The 24,984-nt window shown below is 43.1% G+C and overlaps 1 protein-coding gene across 1 annotated transcript in view; it reads left to right on the top strand.

Annotated features, from left to right (window-relative positions):
• The window catches only part of FEZ1 (fasciculation and elongation protein zeta 1 (zygin I)), a 96,238-nt gene extending 74,283 nt beyond the window's left edge, over positions 1 to 21,955 (top strand). The window contains exons 4-10 of the mRNA XM_006892810.1: positions 3,590 to 3,679; positions 5,786 to 5,957; positions 7,475 to 7,746; positions 9,548 to 9,628; positions 12,446 to 12,521; positions 17,751 to 17,816; positions 21,600 to 21,955. Coding sequence (XP_006892872.1) covers positions 3,590 to 3,679; positions 5,786 to 5,957; positions 7,475 to 7,746; positions 9,548 to 9,628; positions 12,446 to 12,521; positions 17,751 to 17,816; positions 21,600 to 21,616 — 774 coding nt within the window. The 3' untranslated portion in view covers positions 21,617 to 21,955. The remainder of the gene's footprint in view (positions 1 to 3,589; positions 3,680 to 5,785; positions 5,958 to 7,474; positions 7,747 to 9,547; positions 9,629 to 12,445; positions 12,522 to 17,750; positions 17,817 to 21,599) is intronic.
• Positions 21,956 to 24,984: the final 3,029 nt, after the last annotated feature.

Here is a 24,984-nt window from a genome sequence, read left to right as displayed (position 1 = left end):
CATTGGTCAAGTGGAGCAAGATTGTTTTCTATTGTCAAATGAGACAAAGAAAATGAGAAACAAACAAACAAACAAACAAACAAACAAACAACCACTCCAAAACCAAAACTATGTTTGGTCAGTACGAGAAAATAGAAAGACCAAAACTCAGAAGGATAAGAAGAGATGAAGAATCAGAACAGAATGGCAAAGAAAGAGGAAAGGAATAAAGACAGGGAGAGAGATCCAGTAAAGGAATGGGGGAAAGCTAGAGAAGAAGAGAAAGCAGGTAAATACACACCAAAAAACTGGCCATAAACCACATCCACCAAAACCCAGAAGAACAAAATGAGAAAACAAGCAAACAAAAATCTAAAAAGCAATGGGAAATAAAAAGAGGGGAGAAATAAGGAGAGCTGGGGGAGGGGCTGGCTGAACATCTGATTGGTGCCCTTGTCACTGCTGGGGTCAGTGGAGATAGGATGTCAATCAGGCCTGGGATAGGGTATCTGCCAGTGTAGGGGACGTTTAAGGTTGGAGTACCCAGTCAGGTCAGAGTTTCTGCTCGTCTGAGAGGTAGCTGAGGCCTCAAGATGTGATCTGGTCACAGATAGCAGCTCCTCTGGCCTATGAGTATTAAGGGTCAGGACACCCAGTCCAGGATGGAGTTTCTCTTGGCCTCAGAGGAGCCTAAGGCAGCCCGCCAGTTGAGGGATGATGGTTTTACCAGCCAGAGGTATAGATGCATGTTAGATACCCAGATGGATAGTGTAAAAGAATAGTCACTTCCCACCTGAGAAACCCAAGCATGGCCATTTTTTGGAGGATGGACCTAGAGGATATTATGCTGCATAAAATGAGTCAGTTATAAAAGGACAAATATTTTATAAGACCACTACTAATTGATGTATTTCAAGTAACAGATGCTGCCCTAGATGTACTTACCAAGTTGTGTCAAGAAATCTGGAGGACAACCACTAGGCCAACTGACTGGAAGAGATCTATATTTGTTCCTATTCCAAAGAAAGGTGATACCACAGAGTGTGGAAATTATCGAACAATATCATTGATATCACATGCAAGCAAGATTCTGCTGAAGATTATCCAAAAATGATTGGAACAGCACATCAGCAGAGAACTGCCAGAAATGCAGGCTGGGTTTAAAAGGGGTCGTGGTAATAGGGATATTGTAGCTAACGTTGAATGGATCTTGGCTCAAAGCAGGGAGTACCAGAGGAATGTCTATCTGTGTTTCATTGATTATGTAAAGGTGTTTGACTATGTGGATCACAGCAAACTGTGGCTGACTCTGAGAAGAATGGGAATCCTAGACCACTTGATTGTGCTAATGTGAAACCTATACTTGGACCAGGAAGCAGTAGTCAGAATGGAGCAAGGAAAGACTGCATGGGTCAAAATTGGGAAGGATGTATGCCAGAGATGTGACCTGTCTTCATACCTTTTCAATCTATACGCAGAACAGAGTATCTGGGAGGCTGGGCTCTATGAGGAGAAGTGTGATATCAGGATTGGAAGAAGATTCATCAACACTCTGCATTATGCAGATGACACAACCCTGGTTGCTAAAACTGAGGAGGACCTGAAGCACTTACTGTAGAAGGTCAAGGACTACAGCCTTCAATATGGGTTGAGGCTCAACATCAAAAAACAAAGATTCTCACCACTGGACCAATTGGCAGCATCATAACGGATGGTGAAGAGATTGAGATTGTTCACAGTTTTAGTTTACTTGGCTCCATAGTCAACACTCTTGGCACCAACAGCCAGGAAATTAAAAGACATATTGCGATGAGAAATTCTGTTTCTGGCATGAGTCTACTTTCTACCACAGGAGATTCTTCCCTTGAGAAAGTTCTGCCGTATGAAGGTAGCTGTGAATAAACTCTGGTTCGAAGGGTCTCAGCCTTCTCAGGGAGGAGCTTTAGCCACCAAGCAGCCACCATAAGTAGCTCAGCAAGGACAGTGGTCGGATTACTGGAGCAGTCACCATCTGGCACCCAACTTCCTCAAGTGACCTCATCACCTTTTGGCCCTCTCTTTTATTCATGTGGAGTACAGATGGTAATTTAAGATCTGTTTGATGATGTGTTTTGTTAGTGATGTCTGACCAGGTGGCGCTAAGAGAAGAGGGGATACATTTTAACTGGTTGTGTGGAACTGAAGGGCTTCCTGTTCCACTGAGTTCTTGTGATTCCCTGGGGAAGAGGAACACCAGTGTGTCAGCTCCTGGGGGGCTCTGCTGAAGGCACTTCCTGCTAATCCCCTACATGACTTTCAAATCAGATTTTGAGGTGGTCAGCTTGTTGGCTGGGTTAGTGTTTTATTTTGTGCAGGATTTGAACAAAAATGCTAGAACATGGCAATTTGGGGGATGGTGGGTTAGGCCAGATGTGCTCTGAATATCTTGCTTAATTAAGGGCCTTATCTTCTTTATCTCCTAAAACATTCTTGTCTACTCACTGTTTGAAAAGAAAATCAGAACGCTGGGTCATATCTGTAATTGAATTGACCACCAGTGGAGGGAGAAACCATAAGGAGAGGAACTGCTGGCTGGAGGAAGTTTCTGCAGTATTATTCTATTCTCATGGGTCTACAGTCACCTGGAGGGCTCAAAAATGCCTCGTGCCAGGACCCTTCTCCAGCCATGATGAATCAGCATTGCCAAGCATGGGACCTGGTATCTTAGTTTTTAGATGCTCCTCAAGTTATGTTTATGGGCAGCTGAGATTGAGAATCACAGCTTTAAACTAATCCAACTTTTGAATTTAAACAACTGGATTGTGAATGATTGTAATTTAGGAAGCTGTTTGAGAATTATGGAATTTTGGAAACATGAAGAAAATAGGATAAGCGGATTTCTCTCATAGTAGAACTAGGTACTGTTGTTTAGCTTGTCCTTCAGGTCACGTGGTCAGGTCATTGAGTGGCTTCCTTCCCCCAAGCAGACTCATCATATAGTAACTTCATCAGCCATCGCACAACTCCTGGATTCTAGGGTGGTTCATCATCTGGACACAATCAATTACTCTTTAAAATGACTAGTAAAAGAAAATCTGAGAACATCCCTATTGAAATTCCTAGCACAGTAAGTGCAATCTTGCAGGTGGATTTGATCACAGCATCAAAGCAGGTTGCTTGTTCACCCAGAAATGATCTGTCTCTGAGTTAAGGACAGGTGACTTAAAATGGTAGCGGTCATGCATTGTCTTCTCCTTTGCCAACCTGGACTCTGATCCATGTCGTGTGATCAATGGAATCTGATGGAATTCTAGACAATTCATTAGCACTCTTTAGATAATGGATATCTTTAAGCCAGTATCATCTATTCTAAAATTTAAAGGGAAACCATACTAAATTCTAAAAGTTATAGGTCATTCTAGTGGTAAGGAGATGTGCTGCCAACCCAAGGGCACGTAGTTCACAACCACTAGCTGCCCTGCAGAAGAAAGATGGCCAGTCTCCTCCCTTACGATTCACAGCCTCTGAAAACCCCCTGGGGGGTTAGCTCTGAGTCGCTTCCAACTTGACAACAAATAGCAACAACAGATTCTAAAGCTGGTCACTCAGAAACTCCATTTTTCCACCTCAGATCCACGAGAAGGAGGAGGAGGAGGAGTTCAACGAGAAGAGTGAAAATGATTCTGGCATCAATGAGGAACCTCTGCTCACAGCAGATCAGGTAAGAGTGTAACTCCAGATTGTTCCTTGGGACGTTTGCTGTGATGGTGGAGAAAAAGTTCAAGAAAACATATTTGCCTCATCCATCTCAGCACAGGAAAGGTGTTTGGTCTTGTGGTGGCTGTGTCTACGATGTCTTTGGTGAGGGATTTCCTTTCTCATCTCAGCTCCCACCCGCTGGAGCATGAACGCTGTACACAGTGCAGCACAATTCCACACACTTGAGCGGATGGGTCTTTGAGAACTGTCTGATGAGCCTCTCTTGCAACTCACCGACTTGAAGATAACAAGAATCCCAAATACTTGTCTTCCCACAAACAGAAGCTTTTGTAAGATGGATATTTTCTCAGATTTCACAGAACACTGAAAATGTTGATCCTTTCAAAAGGACCTTAGGAGATGTCTTTGTTTATGGGGGGAAAAGTAATGCTTCACATTTGATTGAGTTAATTATACTTTGGTTTTAATTATGTATTACTTAGAGATGATATTGCTGATTCCCTAGATTCCTTCATCATCATTTTAGTAAAAAAAAAAATATTTACTGGGTAGCTATCTTGTCAAGATCCTGTATGAAGTCTCTCAGGGTAGTGAGTTTGAGGGCTCTTCCAGGATTCTTCAGTGCCAGAAAGGGCATTTCGAAAGGAGTTCTGTCAGATCTGCTACAAAAAGATGAGGTTTGAGCTAGGTGAGGACGGAGAGGTTGCAAAGAACCAGATTTGAATGCAGCCACCGCTCTCTGCGCCACAGTCACCACGTCATGTCTATTCTGACCCATGATGGTCCTGTAGGACTGAGGACTGTCCCATAGCATTTCTGAGGAACAGATTGCCCCATCATTTTGGGAGTAGACTGTCACATCAGGCTGCTGGTAGATTTGAACCACCTACCTTTCAGTGCTTACCCACCATGCCATCAGGGCTCCTTTTGAGGGAAATGAGATCCCAGAAAGTTAATTAATGGCCTTGTGGTAAGAAGTTATGGTGCAAAGGCATGTGGTTTGGATCCACGGAAGAAAGATAGGCAATGTCCTCTGAGGTCATTTACTGCCTCTGAAAACTCACTGTAGGATCAGCTATAAGTCAGTTCTGACTGAATGGTACCTAACAACAACAACTCTGAGAGAAAGCAAAACTCAGCCTTAAAATGGTAAGGGAAGATAGTGTCATTTCGTTGGATGCTTTGACATATTTCCCAGCAGTCAAAGCTAAATGCCAATGAAACTTGTGACTAGAGTTAAAAAGACTTGGAAATCAAAATAGGAATTACTCTAAAGGAAGAGACCACATTTCTGTGTTCTTTGATCCAACCCAATGTGAAGACAATCACTTCAAAGTCCACAGCCCAGTGGTCTCTAAGCCTGGTTTTGTCACAGCATGGAGAACAGACAAATGCAGCAATGTATTCTTGCAACTGAACTCTTTTACAGATTCACTTTCACAAGTGGCTTTTGTTATCTTGTTTTCTTTGTGCATGAACAGTTAAAGCACCCTTTATTCCTCTGGAGAAACACTGACTTGTATCCTCTCCTTTTAGGGACCATCTATTATCAATAATCTAGATGGAGTTTGACTTCACCCTTTTTTGCTTGCCAGAATCTACCTGTACAGTTCTTATTTTATTATCTTCTCCTTTGTTGCGGTGCAGTTTTAGTTTCTGTTTAGGTCAATAGCTACTTGCTGTGAAAACACTTGTTTTGCCAGTCAGTTGTATTGTAGAAATTAATGGGCTGAATTTCGTGTTAAAGTTGGATGGATAAAATATTTTCCCACTTAGAAAGAAAGTACTCAGCAAATTGATATAAATGTTCCCTTCCAGGCAGCTTTGCTCTGTTTCCTGAAAGAGTGGTTTATTACCAATAAAGCACTCAGCTAAATGGACTTCTTGGAAGAGGTTCTACACTAAAGAGTGTTTTACATTAAGAAAAGTGTATGTAAGTCTACAGTTGGGTCAATTTTTATTAGTATTCAATATTTATTAAGTTGTCATATTGTTTCAGGAATTTTATAGACCTCAAATTAGAAACTTCCTTAACTGACCATCATTTGAGTCAGAACATCCTGCTAGCAGAGAACGGAATTACCTCTCTTTTGTGTGCCTTTCTCAGGTAATTGAAGAGATTGAGGAAATGATGCAGAACTCCCCAGACCCTGAGGAGGAGGAGGAAGAAGTTCTGGAAGAAGAGGATGGGGCAGAAATGTCCTCTCAAGCAGACTCGGTGCTCCTGCAGGAGATGCAGGCCTTGACCCAGACCTTCAACAACAATTGGTCCTACGAAGGTGAGGGCCTCAGGGGGCGTGTGGGGAGGGGCACTCACTCTGTAGTGGTGGAGACTTTGACGCATTGTGGAGAGGAGATGGTGAGTCAGAGCCTAGGGGGCCACGTGGAGGTTCAAACCAGTTGCTATGGAGTCACTTTTGACTCAGGTGAATTGTGTGTGTCCCAGAGAAGAACTACGTCCACATGATTTTCCAAGAGCTGCTGTTTTTGGAAGTCCAGACATAGATTTGATTCCAAATATCCTCTGGGTGCACTCAAACCTCCAACCTTTTACTTAGCAACCATGTGTATTAGCCACGTGCACCACCCAGGATTCCTGACCAACAGAGGCAGGATGGGAAGGCTGTGCCCTGAAACTCGACTCTGTGGCTCTGGGGACTCCATTCAGGGTGATGGAATGGCTCTGTCTGTGGTGCTGCATTCATTCACAGTTACCCAGGGGGTGCGCCATTCTCAGTCTCGCAAAGGCCCCAAACTTAGACACACTCAGCAGGACTCGTGAAAACTGCTGTGATGCCTTGAGATGCCAAAGACAGATGGAGGACAACCTCACACAGCCAAACACAGGGGATGGTTGACCCAAGCCCACAAATATCCAGGCCTAGGCAGAAAGAAAGGGGAGTGGATCCAGAGATAACGGAAGATGTCCTAGGAAAGGGGCATATTCCAAAATAGTCTCCTCACCTCCATCTATTTGAAATGAAGAGGTGTTGGGGCAAGAAGTTAACGTGGTCATTGTTTCCAATGATTTTGGGATCCCTTCTCTTTTCTACAAGTGCAGACACCTGTGGCAACTCAAGTCAAAAGACAAAGTGATTACAAACTCCTAACTGTACATCACAAGGGAGGAGATTGCCCATCTTTCTCTCGAGGTGTGCTGGGTGGGTTTGACCCCTCAGAGATGGGCTGCCTTTGGGATAGTAGCACAAACTTTCACAACTGGGCAACCAGAACTCTTCAAGGTCTCATTTTTAAATACAGGCTGCTGTCTTCCATATATACATAGCACAACATTTCCCTACTTCAAGTCTTTCGTGTGTACAATTTAGTACAGTCAGTCCCACGCACCATACTGTGCAGCCATCACCAGTCTCCTTAATTGTCAAATTTTCCAAAATCAGAGATGAACTCAGGCTTGCTGGATGGTGCCCCTCCCTCCGCCCTCTGCCTGCCCTGCTGTCAGCAGTACCTAGATCGGTTCTTGACAGTAAATGCCACTTCTCTGGTGCTGCTCTTCAGCACACATGCCAAAAACCTCCTCTTGGTTTTCCCCCAGTTTCTTGGCCCCTTCCACATGCAAAATGCAATGGAGGCAGAAGGGAAAGCAGGAAGACAGAGAGAACAGGGGTCAAATAGTCACATGTCTGCCACCACTGTTTTCTGCCAGCACAGGCTTCCCTGGAGTCTGTTTTTTCATCCTCCTCTTAGGCCATTGAAGGGTGATACTCTCTTCCCAACACACCCCTAAATTGTGAAGGTCTTTGTAGAGTTGAAGCAGTGTAGTTTCTCCCCACAGGGCTGAGGCACATGTCAGGGGCAGAGCTAGCTGAGCTGCTGGATCAGGTGGAGGGCGCCATTCGGGACTTCTCAGAGGAGCTGGTGCAACAGCTAGCTCGCCGAGACGAGCTGGAGTTTGAGAAGGAAGTGAAGAACTCCTTCATCACGGTGCTTATCGAGGTTCAGAACAAGCAGAAGGAGCAGCGAGAACTGATGAAAAAGAGGCGGAAAGAGAAGGGACTGAGCCTGCAGAGCAGCAGAATAGAGAAGGGAAATCAGATGCCTCTCAAGGTACGTGCCCAGCCCCGCCAGAGATGAGCTGTGCCCAGCCCCAGCCCTGGCTCCTTCCATCTCAACACAACCTTGCCATATTGGCACTGCTATTGGTTGCCATCTAGTTGAGTATGACTCATAGCGATCCTATGAATAACAGATGTGAACCCTGCCCTATCCTGTGCCATCTTCCTAATTTCTGACATTCTTGAGCCCATTGCTCCAGTCACTGTGTCAATCCATCTGGTTGAGGATCTTCCTATCCTTTTGCTCTCCTTCCACCTTTCCAAGCATAAAAGTTCTTTCCAAGGACTAACAATATGCCCAAAGTATGTGAGGTGACGTTTCACCATCCTTGCCTCTAAGAAGCACTCTGGTTGCATTCTATCAAATCCCTATAAACAAATGTTTACTGAGCAGTGACTGTGAGCACAGACCTTTGAGAGACAGAAGATTCCCTGTGGGATGAGCTATTTCCTGTCTTGACACCCTCAAAGGACTCATGGTCTAACTGGAGGAAGCAGAATATCAACATTAAGAAATAATTGAAAAACCTTTCCATGTCTTTTGTTCATTTTATAATTGTGTTATCAATCTTTTTCTTATGGAGGCCCTGTAGGATTCTGTAAATTTTGATATGAGACTCTTGTCTAAAATGGTATTTCCAAATGATTTTTTTCCCAGTCAGTAGGTTTTCTTTTCACTCTTCTGGAAAATGTTTTTAATGTGCACAGGGATTTAATCTTTAGTAGGTGAACCAGTATGAAATAAAATTTTTATTTTCAAAATAAAAGGAACATTGCATTAGAACAGATGAGAAGAACTGTTTGAAAGGAAGATGATTATGCATTATATGTATGAGAACAATCTGGAACAAGGGGTGCATTGTGGGGTGGGCGAGGAGAGGGGGAAGGAAGGGGGAAAGTGCAACAATGAATAAATTTTAAAAAATAAATAATGGATTAGGACAGGTGCTCTTTGTTGATAAGACAGAAGGTAGAGTAAAGGTCTTGATTATTGACAGATGTGCCTCAGGACTTTGGATCAGAATTTCTACCACAGACATAGCTTGTAGTTCTGACACATCTCTCTGGGGCATGTGTAGAATATTTCAAGGATTGGAAAAAATAATCAAATGCTTTACTGTATATTGACAGATTTCCTTAAACCAATGGAAGCTCAGCAGAACCCTGAAGGTGCTCTCTCCCAGACCTCCTGAAGTGGCCTTTGTTTTGTTAGTTGCAGTTGATTCCAACTCCTGAGGGACCCCATGTATGCAGAGTAGAACTAGTCTGCAGGATTTTCAAAGCAGATCAGTAGGTTTGTCTTCCAAGGTACCGTGGTGTAGATTTGAACCACAAACCTTTTGGATAATAGTTGAGTGTTTAGCCATTTGTGAAATCTAGGGACTAAATTGGTCCCTGCACACACATTTTGAAAAATCTTTTCTGGATAAAGACCATTGCTTTTTAATCTATGCTTGAACATTTATTCTCTCCTCCCCCCTAAAATCTTTGTGTCACAATCTGTTTAAGTTTTACAGTATTGTTTAATTTTTCATTTTATGTGGTGGAGAATGAAATGAGAGAACCCGGAGACAGAAGAGGCCTAACTAAAAGAAGGATCTTTGAGACAGGGCTTAATATTTGACCTGTTGGCTCAGGTCTTCCCTTTGCTGTCTAGGGGCAGTGCCTGCGGCAGTTACTTCAGGCAGTTGATTGCTATCAGATCTGGTCCTTTAGGGAGGACACAGATGTCTCTCCAATGACTGTGGAGCAGGAAACATTTGCCCTATCTGAGTCTCTCTCTTCTTCCTCAGCGCTTCAGCATGGAGGGCATCTCCAACATCCTTCAAAGTGGCATCCGCCAGACCTTTGGCTCCTCAGGGACTGACAAACAGGTACGATTGTCCTCCCTGGGCCTTCCTGATATAGTCAGGTGATTCCCTAGAATTACCATTATAGCATCTGGGCTAAAGGAATAGCTAAAATTGTTTCTACTCTTAAGAAAGAACAGACAGTATTTGTTAAAAGTAAATGATTTGTCTTTTAAGCTCAGTGCTCTGGAATGTGGACACAATTTAAAAGTCAATGTGACTCATAGTCACATAGTCACATCAGGAATTAAGTTGTTTTTAGAGAAAAATCCATTGAAAGGAAATCTGTTTCATGACTTATTCCATTTATGATCTTAATCAACTCTACCTCATTAGATCACCACCTGAGCCAATCCCATCAAGACTATCTCTTTACATGGAAGGACCTTGGCCAACAGACACATGTAGAAATGCTCAGAATCGCTGGCAATAAGAGAGATGCAAATAAAAAACCACAGTGAAATACCATCTCAACCCAGTAGCCATGGCAAAGTTTAACAGGACAGCAAGTAATAATTGTTGAAGAGGATGTGAAGACAGAAACTCTTTTACACTGTTGGTAGGATTGTAAAATGGTACAACTAGAAGGCAGTTTGGTGTTTTCTCAAAACTCTGAACACAGAAATTCCATATGACCCAGCTATTCCACTGTTTGGAATATACCCTGAGAAAATGAGGACTGAGACACAAATGGAGGTTTGTACAACAGTGTACATAGAAGTGTTATTCACCATTGCAAGAACGTGGAAACAGCCTGAATGTCCAACCACAATGGAGTGAATTGAGAAATGATGGTACATTCACATGATGGAATACTATGCATTGCTCAGGAGCAATGATTTTGTAAATTACCACCTAACTTGGGAGGGGCTGGAGAACATTATTCTGAGTTAACTAACTCAGTCCATAAGGACAAATACTATATACGACTATTATTGTAGAAATAGAAAAATAACTAGTAAAACGTGTATGAGAATCCAAGGAGGGGAGAGTAGGAGCAAAGGGGTGAGGATGGGTAGGGGGGAAATGATAGGGTTGCACAATTTAGTGGACAGAGGGAGGGATGGGTAAAGGAAATGGGAAAGATTGGCAAGGATCTGGAAAGACAGCAATGGTGGGCATAGTTCAATGTCGATTAATTTTATAAAATATAATGAATCAGAATTATTGTATGAAACACAATGTGAATCAAAGATAGTGTGAAACACAATGTATAAGAACATTGTAAATACACCAACAAGAAAAAAAAATGCAAGGTTCACAAAGGGGAAAAAGTGATTGACTTAAAGCCATAGGTGTGGCTAAGGGTCAGGATTTGCAATACGTATTTTCAGGGAACATACTTTAATTCGTAATTCATGATGACTGGTTGAAAGTAGCACATTTCCACAGAGTTTTGACATAAAATCTGTCATGAAGTACCTCAGAAGAAGTTTATCCTAATGTTGATGTAACTAGGGTCTGTGCTTAAAATAAAAGAAAGAAATAAATAGTAAATAATGAAAAAAGACTATCTTCAACTCTTCTACTATCATGATCACTGCCCTCATCGAGTGCATAAGCTAACAGATTGGCAGGTGTGTAACAGTCTCTCTTGAGACCGTAGTGTATAATGTGCATGTATTTCAAACATGTTTACAGTTGAATCTGAAGTGTCAGAAGTCCAGAAAAGTGACTGAAGGGTAAGGAATTGTGCTGCCAACCCCAAAGCATGTGGTTTGAATCCATCAGCTGCTCTGTTGGGAGAGATGGGAAATCTTCTCCTGTGGGATTTGCTGCTTCTTGACAACCTGTTCAAGTGTCAGTGATGAGTCAGTTCTGATGTGGTAGTCCATAACCACAGCTGCAGGAAAGGATTTTAGGGAACATCTAACTCAGATCTTTCCCTGTCAGGGTCTTGAGATATTAGGCATTTTCTCAAAGTCACAATGATCCCAGAAGAGACAATCCTAAAAGATAAGCTTTCAACTCTTGGTCTAAAGTTCTTCTCTTTGCTACCCCCAAGTGTTATAACCCTCTCAGGCTTCTCCACTCTGAAGGTGCCCTGGTGGCACGGTACTGAGCAGCTAACGTAAATGCGTGAGTTCCAACTCACCAACTGGCCCATGGGAGGAAGATGTAGCAGGCTGCTTTTGTGAAGTATAACCACAGAAACTTCAGAGTGGTTCTACTATGTCCTGTGACTTTGAATTACTGACAATGAGTTCTTCCGAGACTGTTCTTTTCAAACCCAAAGGTCAAACTGCTCTGGCTGTTCAAATCCACCAGCTACTCTGACGGAGAAAGATAGGCAATCTTCTCCCGTGCAATTTACATTCTCTGAAAACCCGCTAGAGGATCAGCTATTAAAGCCATGAATAATTTGAGTGTTTGGGCCTTAAAATTCAGGTTTTGTTGCTGAAATAAGCAGCATCTCATTTCCAACAGAGGGAGCACGTCCAACAACTGTGGCTGGGGTTTCTGCCTGTCACTTTTGACAAAAGAGAAAATAGAGAATACATTGTCAAATTGTACTGCAAAAGATAAGAAAGCATGATGCTAGTAAAATACTCCCTTTTCTCAGCTTGATTCTCCAGGATTCTCTAATAACCAAAAAATTTCTAGGATACAAAGAATGTAGAAGTTGGAATGGAGAAAATGTTCCCAAGTTTTACTTTTAAAAAGCTTTCTGAAGACCAGAAAAAAAAAAGTCATGGTGTGCAGATGACACTGGGTGTTGTGGTGCACAATTTGATGATGTGTGCTTCTTTGAGAAAAGTCCCTATGCACATCTGCCGTATTCCAGCCCCGGCGGGTCACGGCTTGTGTCTCAGGCACCACCCACCATGTTTTCTCTTGTAGTATCTGAACACGGTCATCCCTTATGAGAAGAAAGCGGCCCCTCCGTCTGTGGAAGATCTGCAGATGCTGACAAACAGTGAGTTCTCCCTCCCAGTGGGACCTGCCTTTCTGCCTCTGGGTGCTCAGGCCTAGGATTTCCTGAGAGCAGTTCTAGATAGGTCCAAACGTGCTCCGTGTCATCTGGTCCTCCTTTCTCTGTGTGTGTAAATGACAATGGTCTTCAGTGAGCCCCAGACCTGTCTTCTCTGTCCTTCTGTAGGAGAAGGGACTTGGCAGATGAAAAGGAGCTGTGGACACTGGTGGGAAGGGACTGGCACAGTTTGGGGGCTTTTGGGGGTTCTCCTGTAGTCCTCAGGGCTTTGGGAGCCTGTTTTTGCAGTTCTACTTTTCCTGAGTTTACTTTCTCTGTGTTGGTACTGCAGAGCAGGGAGCTCAACCTTGAGGACTGGCTCTGGTTCTGATGAGAGGTCGCAGTTTTTCATGGGGGTGAGTGTGGTGGGCAAGGCTGGTTAGAGCAAAGGGATGCTGGTTCTCCATTCTGGAAAGTGCGGCCTCTTTCTCACTTTCCATTTTGATTCATGCTCAGGAGAAAGCACTATGTAATAAAGTGGCATTTATGGGCCACATCTCTTTCTACACATTGAACAATATTACCCCCTAAGGACTAAGGGCATTGGTGTCAGCCATTAGTGTCAGCCTGGTTCTTCTAGGAAGAGCAAAACCTTCGGCTGAGGGGAGGCAGCAGGAATAGTGAAACCTGAGAGCTGTAATCCCCGTGCAGAGAGTGACTTACACACCCCACAGCAGCACACATCTGGGGAAGGTGGGCAGGGCTGTTTGAGCTCCAGAGGACATGCAGATGGGCTGAAAACTAAAGTGATCAGATTTTATAAAAAATTGTCATTTGAATGAAAGTTTACAAAACAAATTCATTTTTTTATTTAACCATTCATGCCCTTTTTGTTTTGTGTCACTAATTTTAAAACCCACAGTGCAATCAATTGCACTTTCACCACTTCCTTCCTGCAGTTCTCAATTCCATGAATTCTTCAATATTTCTCTATCTTCCCTTTATCTATATTGTTGTTTGCCATCAAATCAGAACTGACCCATTGCTGACCCTCCAGCTGGTTTTCAGAGGGAGTAAATTACACAGAGGAGATGCTCATCTTTCTCCTGTAAAGCAGCTGATGATTTGAACCATGTCCCTTGGGAACTGCAGCACAGTTTCTTACCACTAGACCACTTGAGGTTCTTTCTCTTTATCTATATTTTACATCCCTTTATTGGATACTGCCTTTCTGTTCACACATGTTAATATGTGTCTATGAATCTACTTACTAAGTTTCACTCTGCTTTCTGTTCCTTCCCATCCCTGGTAATAATCCAAGAATGATTGTACTTGTGTGTAAACCTTTCTTTAGCCTTTTATAATTGTAGTCTTATACAACTCTCTCAACATTTCTTTAGCTCAAGGAAGAGAAGAACAAATTTAAACCTCGAGTTGCTATAATCAAGGATGCTTTGGCAGAATATTAAATGATCCAGGAAGTATTAAAAGAAGATGGAAAGAATATACTGAGACACTGTATCAAAAGGAACTGGCAGACATAGAAAAATTTAATGAAATCATATATGAGCAAGAGCCTATGGTGATGAAGGAAGAAGTTGAAGCTGCTTGGAAGGAAATAGCAAAAAATAAGGCCCCAGGAATAGATGGTATACCAATTGACATATTCCAGCTAACAGAGGCTTCCCTGGATGTGCTCACCAAATTGTGCCAAGAAATCTGGAGAACAACCATTTGGCCAACTGACTGGAAGAGATCTATATTTGTTCCCATCCCAAAGAAGGGTGACCCAGCAGAGTGTGGAAACTATAGAATGATATCATTGATTTCTAACACGCAAGCAAGATTCTACTGAAGATTATCAAAAAACGACTGGAACAGTACATCAGCAGAGAACTGCCAGAAGTCCAGGCTGGGTTTAGAAGGGGTTGTGGTACTAGGGATATTGTAGCTGATGTTAGATGAATCTTAGCTGAAAGCAGAGAATACCAGAAGAATGTCTATCTGTGTTTCGTTGATTATGCAAAGGCGTTTGACTGTGTGGATCATAACAAACTGTGGCTGACTCTGAGAAGAATGGGAATCCCAGAACACTTGATCGTGCTAATGAGAAACCTATACTTGGACCAAGAGGCAGTCGTCAGAACAAAGCAAGGAAACACTGCATGGTTCAAAATTGGGAAGGGCATACGCCAGGGATGTTTCCTGTCTCCATACCTTTTCAACTTGTATGCAGAACAGATTATCCGGGAGGCTGGGCTCTATGAGGAGAAATGTGGGGTCAAGATTGGTGGAAGATCTATCAACAATCTGCGATATGCAGATGACAAAACCCTGCTTGCTGAAACTGAGGAGGACTTGAAGCGCTTGCTGTAGAGGGTCAAGGCTTGAAGCCTCCAATATGGATTGAGGCTCAATGTCAAGAAGACAGATTCTCACCACTGGGCCAATTGGTAGCATCAGGATGGATGGTGAAGAGATTGAGATTGTTCAACAGCTTCAGTTTGCTTGGCTCCACAGTCAACACTCTCGGCAATTAGGAAATTAGAAGATGTACTGCCATGGGAAAGTCTGCTGTTAGGAACCTCTCCAAACTACTGAAGAGCAATGGTGTCTCTTTGGAGACTAAGGTACATCTGATACAGGCCATGGTCTTTGCTACCACTTGTTATGCATCAGAGAGTTGGACAATGACCAGGGAGGGTAGAAGGAGAATTGACGCCTTTGAGCTGTGGTGCTGGAGAAGAGTATTGAGGGTACCATGGACTGCTAGGAAAACAAACAGATTCATCCCAGAAAGGGTCAAACTGGGCTGCTTCTTGGAGGCAAGGATTCTAAGGCTCCGTCTAACATTCTTTGGACATGTTGCAAGGGGGTCCTTGGAGAGGGACATCATGCTTGGTAGGGTGGAGGGACAGCGCAGAAGGGGAAGGCCCCCTATGAGGTGGATTGATTCAGTGACTGGGGTAATTGGGATGGGTGTGTCAGAGATGGTGCGATTGGCACAGGACAGAGCAGAGTTTAGCAATGTTGTACATAGGGTTGCTATGAGTCGCAAGCAACTCGATGGCACGTAACAACAGCAACAATATTAAAAAACTTTATTTCTTTGAAAAGAAAAACTGCCACCTTTCTGGAATACCAGTTCTCTTGTAGATTACAAAGCTCTCTGTTTTTCTGGCAAATTTTTGTATAGAATTATGAACAATATCTTCTCTCTACCCTATTTTTTAAGATAAAGAAATACACAAGAGATTAACAGAGACTACATAATTCATATTAAATATTGAATTTGAAATGTCAACTTTAACACATAATGGCTGAAAAATGATTATGTTTTTATAGACCGTTTTCTTGCTGTGTCATGTAGTCTGCAACATATCACAGTCAACTGAGTTGAAATTAACCCCTGTCTAAAAATATGGAGCAATAAAGCAGAGAAAACCCCCTAGGATCCCAGCAGTTTTCTTCTAACAGCTCGGAGAAGCCTGACTCTTGGTCTCATCTTTTCCTGGCTGGGCCCCTGGCTTCAGGTCACTACCAGCTTCTATTCTCCACCCTGTTTTGACTTTCTAATTTAAGAATCATCGTCCTTTCTTGAAACTGGTAAGATGTCCAATGAAAGACAAGGACCCAGAAGTGGATTGGGGATCCACTACTCTCATGATTGCCTCTTGACCCTAGCGTTTAATGCCAACTCATCTTTATGACTTTGTCTATTTACTAAAGCAATACATTTTTAGAAAAAAAAGAAAAACCAAAACCCAGATACTAGAAAAATATAATATAGAAAGTCCTCCACAGTCTTACACTAAGAGGTAATTACTTTTGTCAATTTAATGTGTTCTTTTAGATATTTTTCTATGACTATTAGAATTTATTTATTTATTAAAAATGTTCTCCTCCCATCCATTTTATGGAATAATAAATATAATATATATACAAAATTGAGTGATATTATATGTGTAATCATTCCATTTTTAAATAAAGCTATAGAGGATTGCTTTGAATAATAAACCACTATTTTAAGCCATCTGGTGATGGACAGTATTGCCATCATTTTGATACAATAAACAGTATCTATCAACCATCTCTTTAATTTTCCTTTCTAGCTACCTTCTTGAAGGACTTCCATAATATGAATTCAGGATGATTCTGTCGAGTGTAATACCAGAAAAACAATTTTAAAAACTTTATATAAAGCCTTAGGCTTTAATAACTTCCCTATTGTCTGCTTTAGATATAGTTCATGTATTGTTTCAATAAAAAGTCTTTAGAACTTCTTGAGGGTGCTTATGTCTTTTGCATGTCCAAAATTTATAGTATATGATATAGAACATAAATTAAACGTTTACTAAAATACGCTCCTTTATGGTAGCAATTTGAAGTGAGATGCTTTTGATATATGTTTATTCCTATCAGTAGATAGCCTTTTTAAAAAAATAATTACATTTATTCCATCAGATGAGGGAGGACTTTGGAGAAAGCAGTGAGATGTGCTCAGTGAGCTGCCTTCTTCACGGTGGCCAGGAGCTTGCTCAGCAACTCTCACTTCCTCTTGTTGTGGACGTGTATCCCCCTGCCTATTTCCTGATGAATTTGAGGACCCACTTGTCCTTGCAGACCTTGAGTGGCTCCATTGCTTGAAGCCACACACATCCAGAGTCATGTTCTGCAGGAACTGGGTGTGCTTGGTGAGGCGCCTGTGGGATGCTGTGTGAGGCTTGCTCATGTCTTTGTTGCTCTATGGTTCTTGTTGAGGCCCAGGCCATGGGGCTGTGTACAACCATTGAGGCCATATGTCAATGGCTGCTGTGGTGAAGAGTGGAATATCTTTAATGACAGTGTTATGTGTGACTTAGTTATGTAACACTATTATCCTGAACAGTTAGAGTGACTGCATCTGAAAAGTGATCATTTTAATGGCTTTATTACTTTTATGATTATTAAGTATACATGCATAATAGGTGATATGGATATTATGGATGAGCAAGTAAATTTAATGAAATAATTTTTAGAAAACAGTGAAGCTACTGATGGCACACCTCCCAGAGACTGCTTTTCTGATATACTCTGTTCTTGACAGAGGCTTCTAGACTTTGGGTACTTCAATACTCATCAGAAGTCTGGTTCCTTGAATCATTTTTTACTCACTTTGGGCTATTGTGCTGTATGCCCCTATAAGTAAACTTTGTGTTCTGATGACATCTTGGCTTCTTTCTCTCTTTCCCTCAGTTCTCTTTGCCATGAAGGAGGACAATGAGAAGGTGCCTACTTTGCTAACGGACTACATTTTAAAAGGTAAGAGACAAAACCAGCGTTGCACAGATTGGTGGGGTGGAGCGAGGGGAGGAAGGAAATGGGAAGAATCTGGGCAAAAAGATAGGTAATGATGGGTAAGGTCCAATGGTGATTAATTTTATAAAACACAATACATGAGAATGAGTACATAAAACACAATGTGAATGAAGAGTAGTGTTAAAACAGATTAGAACAGTACATTGACAGAGAACTACCAGAAATACAAGCTGGGTTTAGAAGAGGCACTAGAAACATTGTCACCAAAGTCAGATGGATCTTCTCAGAAAACAAAGAGTACCATATCTATCTGTTTTTCATTGACTAGGCAAAGGTGTTTGACTGTGTGGATCACAACAAATTGTGGCTAACCCTGAGGAGAATGGGAATCCCAGAACACTTGATTGTGTTTATGAGAAATCTATACTTGAACCAGGAATCAGTCATTAGAACAGAACAGGGAAACACTGTTCAAAATCAGGAAGGGCGTGCGCCAAGGATGCATCCTGTCACTATACCTTTTCAATCTATATAAAGAACAGGTCAAATCATTCAGAAGACTGGGTATTATGAGGAGGAATGTAGCATCAGTATTAGAGGAAGACTCATCAACCACCTACATTATGCAGATGACACAACCTTGCTTGCTGAAACTGAGGCAGACTCGAAGCATTTGCTGCAGAAGGTCAAGGACTGTAGTCTTCAATATGATTGAAGCTGAACATCAAGAAGACAAAGATTCTTGTCACTGGGCCAATTGGCAGTGCCATGAAGAATGGAGAAGAGATTGAAGTTATTAACAGTTACAGCTTGCTAGGTTCCACAATTAACACTCTTGGCACCAGCAGTCAGGAAATCAAAAGGCTAATTGCATTGGGAAAAGCTGCTGTCAGGAACCTCTCCAAAATAATGAAACACAACAATGTCAGTCTAGAGACTAAAGTGTGCCTAATCCGGGCCATGGTCTTCACAATTACTTGTTATGCATCAGAGAGCTGGATAATGACTAAGGATGATGAAGACAAGTTGATGCCTTTGAGTTGTGGTGCTGGAGAAGAGTCTTGAACATACCACGGACCGCCAAGAAAACAAATAGGTCTGTCTTGGAGAGAATGAAACCACGTTTCTCGTTGGAGGCTAGGATTTTGAAGCTCTGTCTTACATAATAGGCATGTGGACTGATCCTTGGAGAAGGACATCATGCTCAGAAGGATGGAGGGACAGTGCAAGAAATGAGACCCCAAATGAGATGGATTGATAACTGCAATGAGGGCAATAGGAGTAAATGTGTTGGATGGAGTCAGTGCGACTGACTCAGGACAAGGGCAGACTTCAGAGCTATTGTACATAGGGTTGCTATGAGTCGCAGGGGACTTGACAGATCACAACAAAAACAACATGAACTTTGTAAGCAAACAAATAAAAAAAGAGAAGAAACAAAAAAGAAATAAATAATTTAGGGAGCTCTGGTGGCCTAGTGGCAAGACGCTACACTGCAATTCCAGAAGTACACGGTTCAAACCCACCAGATGCTCTGCTGGAGAAGGAGGGGCAATCTCCTCCTGTACCAGTCATATCTGATTTGACGGTACAGGTAAAAATAATATACAATAAAAAATTTTAAAAAAGAAATAAATAATTTATAGCTACAAATTGCATAAGCACAAGTATGCAAAAGAAAAACAAAAATAAAACTATTAAAGTGTCTGAAAAAAAGGTAAGGGCAGGCTCTGGCCTTGTGCAGCTGAAGCAGCCCTACAGTGCTTTTAGGGTCCTTCCTGGGACGCCTGCTCTAGATGTTGAGCCCCACCTGAGCTTTCCAGAAGCATCCAGGTCAGATCAGAGTGGAGGTTGGGGGCAGGGAATGTGGTGGACAATTGTGAGGCCTTGACAAGAATGACATTTGCAGCTGGGTGGTGGTAACAGGCCTGAAAAAGAGATTCCATTCTCCGCAGTCACCAGTCTGACTCTGCATGCGGAGCAGCCAGGCCGACAAAGGACTTACTGTAAAATTTTGTTCAATTTGGGCTATTTGGTTTAAAAAAACAAGGGCTAATTTGAAAGGAAACAAGTCATGATTAAGTACATTCTTTTATAACTTCCCTTTTAGAAACCAATTTGTTATGGATATTTTAAACATGTATAAAAGTACAGCAAATGGCATCATGAACTCTCACATACTTATCATCTGACGTCAACAATCGTGTTCTATCCTATTTCATTTATATCCCTATTTTTTCTCCTCCATGTCATTTTGAAGCATATCTTAGTCATGTTTTTTTCTCCATAAATATTTCAGTGTATATTCCTAAGGCTCTTTGAAAAGTATAAAGTACCATGATTATAGTGAAAAATATCAGTAATTTCTTAATACTATTTATTATACAGTATTCCATTTCCCCCCTATAATTTCCCCCCCAGGTTGTTTGAATCAGGATCCAAAGGTGGTCTATATATTGCAATCAGATACTATGAAGCCTCTTTTTGTAGATATAGACTGCCCTTTTCTCCCTCTTTATTCATTCCTTGAAATTTATCTGTGAAAGAAATCAGGTTGTTTATCATGCAGAATCCCCTCATTCTAGATTTTGCTAATTATATCCCCATGGTCTAATTGAATATCGCCTTCCATTGCCCATGTTTCTTGCAGGCTGGGCAAGCAAGAGGCTTACTTAGATTCAACCTCAAGTCTTTTTATAAGTATTATGTGGCTGTTAACTTCCACGAGGAGACACACTGTCTGGCATCTTTCTTTTTGTGATGTTAATAGCCATGGGTGCTCATCCATTCCCTAGATTTATTGCTTATTAGTCTTTGTTCTGCCTGTAGTCTTTGTTTTGCCTTTGGAGTTTCAGAAGGCTGTGGATCTCAGGCAAGCTCCCCCTCCCCCGCCCCAGCTAGGCTGTGTTTGTTGTTTGTTTTGTTTGTCTTTTATTTTCATGGTTTCTTTTCCTTCACTTTAACTACAGGTGACAACAGATGTTATAGCAGAGAATACAGATGTTTTAAGCAGGAACAGAGTAAGGTTCATTGTTGCCTCAGTCACAAAGGACAGCTTATTTTTTTGCCAGATTTCTTATTTCCACCCTTGGCCTGGGGACCTTTGCCTGTGGCCTTAGCTTTTAGCTCTTCAGAGTTTCTTCTTTTCTTCTTTTTGTTTCTGCGTGAAGCCTTATCTTCCTCTTTCATTTCCTTTGTCTACTTCTGGGGCTGTTTTAGGGATTCTTGCCACCTTCGTGGCCACGCATGGTATTGGATGCCCCTTCCAGCTATGCTGTGTCTCTAATCACAAGAGAGGTTAATCTTGTATTTCAGCAGGAAGAATTTAAGTGAAACAAGAAAAAAAAAATTAGACTCTTTCAAGATTTTAGAAGATTGGCATATTTCTCAAATGAAGTTTATAGAAATCTGGGAGTTTTAGGGCTAGACTATTCCTCATGGCACACCAAATGTTATGAATAATAGCTAACATTTATCAAGCACTTTCTGTATGCCTCTCAGCACCTTTGTGTGGTCCTTACAGGCATTAAATCAAGCACAGATGGCTAAGGAAATTCCCAAAGGCCACAGGGTTTCCACTAGTCAGACTCAGGATTTGAATGCAGCGATTACACACCGAGCAGTGCACCTCTAGTTATACTTCTCCTTCTGGACCCAGTCAGTACATGAGAGCAATTTCCCCTGGACTTAGGGGTCAGTGCATGGCTGAGAGCACTGGAGGGTCATGCTGGCTGACCTCTGCTGACACCGCTGCACCCTAACCCCTCTCCTCTCTTGTCTTTCCAGTGCTCTGTCCCACCTAACCTTGCTCTTTGGAGCAGCTTCGCTGCAGGAGGTCACCGAGCAAGCGTCATTCCATCCCAGGGGCTGCATGACACTACGTAACCTCCGATATGTATTTAAATGTGTCTAGCTTAACCTGGATTAAACACGAGCAGTGCGGGGGTCTTTGCTATTGGCTTCTAGTCCTAGTAATCACTGGATGCATGACCGAGGGCCGGGTGTGGTGACGGTGCCTCCTCTCCGCCTGAGTTGAGGAGGGCAGCTGCTTTCACCACTCATTATGTAGTCTGGCCCCAGCCCTTAAACCCAGCTTACACTCTAAGACTAATTTTGAAATAAACTTTCATTTAATTAACATTGGTTATGTGTGTGGAGTGTGGTGTCCATGGGCCCTCTGTCCCAGACCCTCCGTAGAAGGAACAGGGAGCTGCTTTTCAGCATGTCTCCTGTGCGATGGTTAGTACCAGGGGCTGTGTCGGGTGTGTGGGAGACAGGGTGTGGGACAGGCAGAAGGAGGACCCATCCACAGGACTCCTGATACGATCCTGCTGTTTAGAGCCATTAAAGAAAGCTGCACATGGATTTAGGAAAGATCCAGTGGGGACCTGAAAAGACAGGGCAGTGGTGGGCATAGATCAATGGTGATAAAATTTATAAAGCACAGTGTATGGGGATGATCATATGAAACACAATGTGAATGAAGGAATATGCAAAACACAGTGTATATGAATTTAGTTTGCAAGCCAAGATAAAAATAAGAAAAAAGGGGAGGGGTAAGGAGACTGATGTTCTGAGGTCAGTGTTAGCTGGCCAGAGGGTTGTCAGACCAGGAGCGGTCCCGGTGAAGCAGACATGGAAACCTCTTCAGGCACCACGTAAAGTTGGAAGGTTTGGGAGGCTGGAGTGAGTCAGTGAGGCTGAATTCTCCCTGGCTCGGGGTGGGGGTGGGGGCTGCTGCTTCTTTTCTGTAGGTAGAGGCCCCACCACTCCAAACCGACTCCCAGGAACTTGCATGTGCTCCCTCTTGTTGTTGTTATGTGCCGTCGAGTCATTTGCAACTCATAGCGACCCTATGTACAACAACCCTAAACCGTGCTCTATCCTGTGCCAATCTCATTGCCTCTGACACACCCACCCCGATTACCCCAGTCACTGAATCAGTCCACCTCATAGAGGGTCTTCCCCTCCTGCACTGTCCCTCTACTCTACCCAGCATGATGTCCCTCTCTAAAGACTTGTCTCTCCTTGCAACATGTCCAAAGTATGTCAGACGAAGCCCCAGAATCCTTACCTCCAAGGAGCAGCCTGGTTTAACCCTCTCTAGGATGAATCTGTTTGTTTTCTTGGCAGTCCATGGTACATTTAATACTCTTCTCCAGCACCACAGCTCCAAGGCATCAATTCTCCTTCTATCCTCCCTAGTCATTGTCCAACTCTCTGATGCATAACAAGTGATTGCAAAAACCATGGCCTGTATCAGGCAGACCTTAGTCTCCAGAGAGACACTGCTGCTCTTGAGTACTTTAGAGAGGTCCCTAACCACAGACTTTCCCATCACAATACGTTTTTTGATTTCCTGGCTCCTGGTGCCAAGAGTGTTGACTGTGGAGCCGAGTAAACTGAAGCTATGAGCAATCTCAATCTCTTCACCATCCATCCTGATGCTACTGATTGGTCCAGTGGTGAGAATTTTTGTCTTCTTGACATTGAGCCTCAGTCCATATTGAAGGCTGCAGTCCTTGACCCTCTGCAGTAAGTGCATGAGGTCCTCCTCAGTTTCAGCGAGCAGGGTTGTGTCATCTGCATAACACAGATTGTTGATAGATCTGCCACGCTTCTCCTCATAGAGCCCAGCCTCTCGGATAATCTACTCTGCATACAGGTTGAAAAGGTATGGAGATAGGACACATCTCTGGCGTACCCCCTTCCCAATTTTTAACCATGTAGTGTTGCCCTGCTCTGTTATGATGACTGCCTCTTGGTCCAAGTACACGATTAAATATTCTGGGATTCCCATTCTTCTCAGAGTCAGCCACAGTTTGTTATGATCCACACAGTCAAATGCCTTTACATAATCAATGAAGCACAGATAGACATTCTTCTGGTATTCTCTGCTTTCAGCTAAGATCCATCTAACATCAGCTACAACATTCCTAGTACCACGACCCCTTCTAAACCCAGCCTGGACTTCTGGTAGTTCTCTGCTGATGTGCTGTTCCAGTCGTTTTTGGATAATCTTCAGTAGAATCTTGCTTGCTGCAAACTGAAGGGCCAGCGACTCCCATGGCCTGTCTGACATCTCTGCAGGCTGATCCCTGGAGAAAGTTGTACCATATCCTGGAGAGCGGCCTGGCTTCTCCAAAACCCAACTCTGTGGGCATCTACCTTCTGCCTTGAATGCACTGAACCTGCCATTTCCCATTCCCCTTGTCTGAGAGCAAACGCTTTTCCCGAGCACTTGCTATGCACCTTATTGCTCCGCTCGTCTCGCGTCACAGCAGCCCTGTGTGTCACGTAGGCATCACCATCACCAGTCACCATGGAGTACTCTCTGACTGATGGTGAGTTTTTGAGTGTCAGAGTGAGCCTGAGCCCCGTGCGTCTGACAGTGGCTGACTTTTCAGAAGTAGATCAGCAGGCCTTCTATCTGAGGTGCTTCTGGGTGGGCTCATTTTCCACCTTAGAATGGAAGCCAAGCCCATCAAGCTTCTGCACTGCCTGGAGAGTCCGAGGTGGGTACTGTTGTTGCTGTGTTCCATCAAGGCAGAACCGACCCATAACTGACCCTCCAGTGAGCGTTCAGAGACGTCCATCACACGAGAGGAGATTGTCCATCTTCCTCCCGCGGAGCAGTTGGTGGATTTGAACCACGTGCCTTTGGGTTGACAACACAGCTCTTTACCAGAGCTCCTCAAGTAGGTAGTGGCATTATTGTATTTTCCAGATGAAGAAACTGCGAACAAGAGGTCTCCAGTTCAAGGCCGCAAAGGAAGTGGCAGACTCAGGTTAGCCGTTAGGCGTCTTGTCCACTTAAACTTACACTGGCTGTAAAAGTTCAGTGTTTGCTTCGTCACCCTGGCACCTCCACAGAAAGTCCTAGAACTAATGGAGGCGGGACACTATGAAAGGGTGACTGAAGACCAGTAACTGAAGACCATCGAAGGTGCCTGCTTACTCACTCACTCACTCACCTCCTGGCCCTCGGTGTCCCTGGGAGCAGGAGAGAGTGCACTTTGGGCGAGAGGACCCAGCTCTGCCAGGGAGCCTGCAGCTGTAGCTCAGAGACCCACACGGGACAGTGACTGTGCCGGTTAGCACTCCAACCACTACGGGAACACAGACACAAATCACACTCGGGCCGCAAGGTGACCTAAGTATTAGTCCCCTG

This window comes from Elephantulus edwardii, unplaced genomic scaffold, assembly GCF_000299155.1.
Source record: "Elephantulus edwardii isolate Elephantulus edwardi_28Jun2011 unplaced genomic scaffold, EleEdw1.0 scaffold00120, whole genome shotgun sequence".
NCBI lineage: Eukaryota > Metazoa > Chordata > Mammalia > Macroscelidea > Macroscelididae > Elephantulus > Elephantulus edwardii.
Note: the sequence above shows the minus strand (reverse complement) of the source record. Positions and strands in the feature narration are given on the sequence as shown.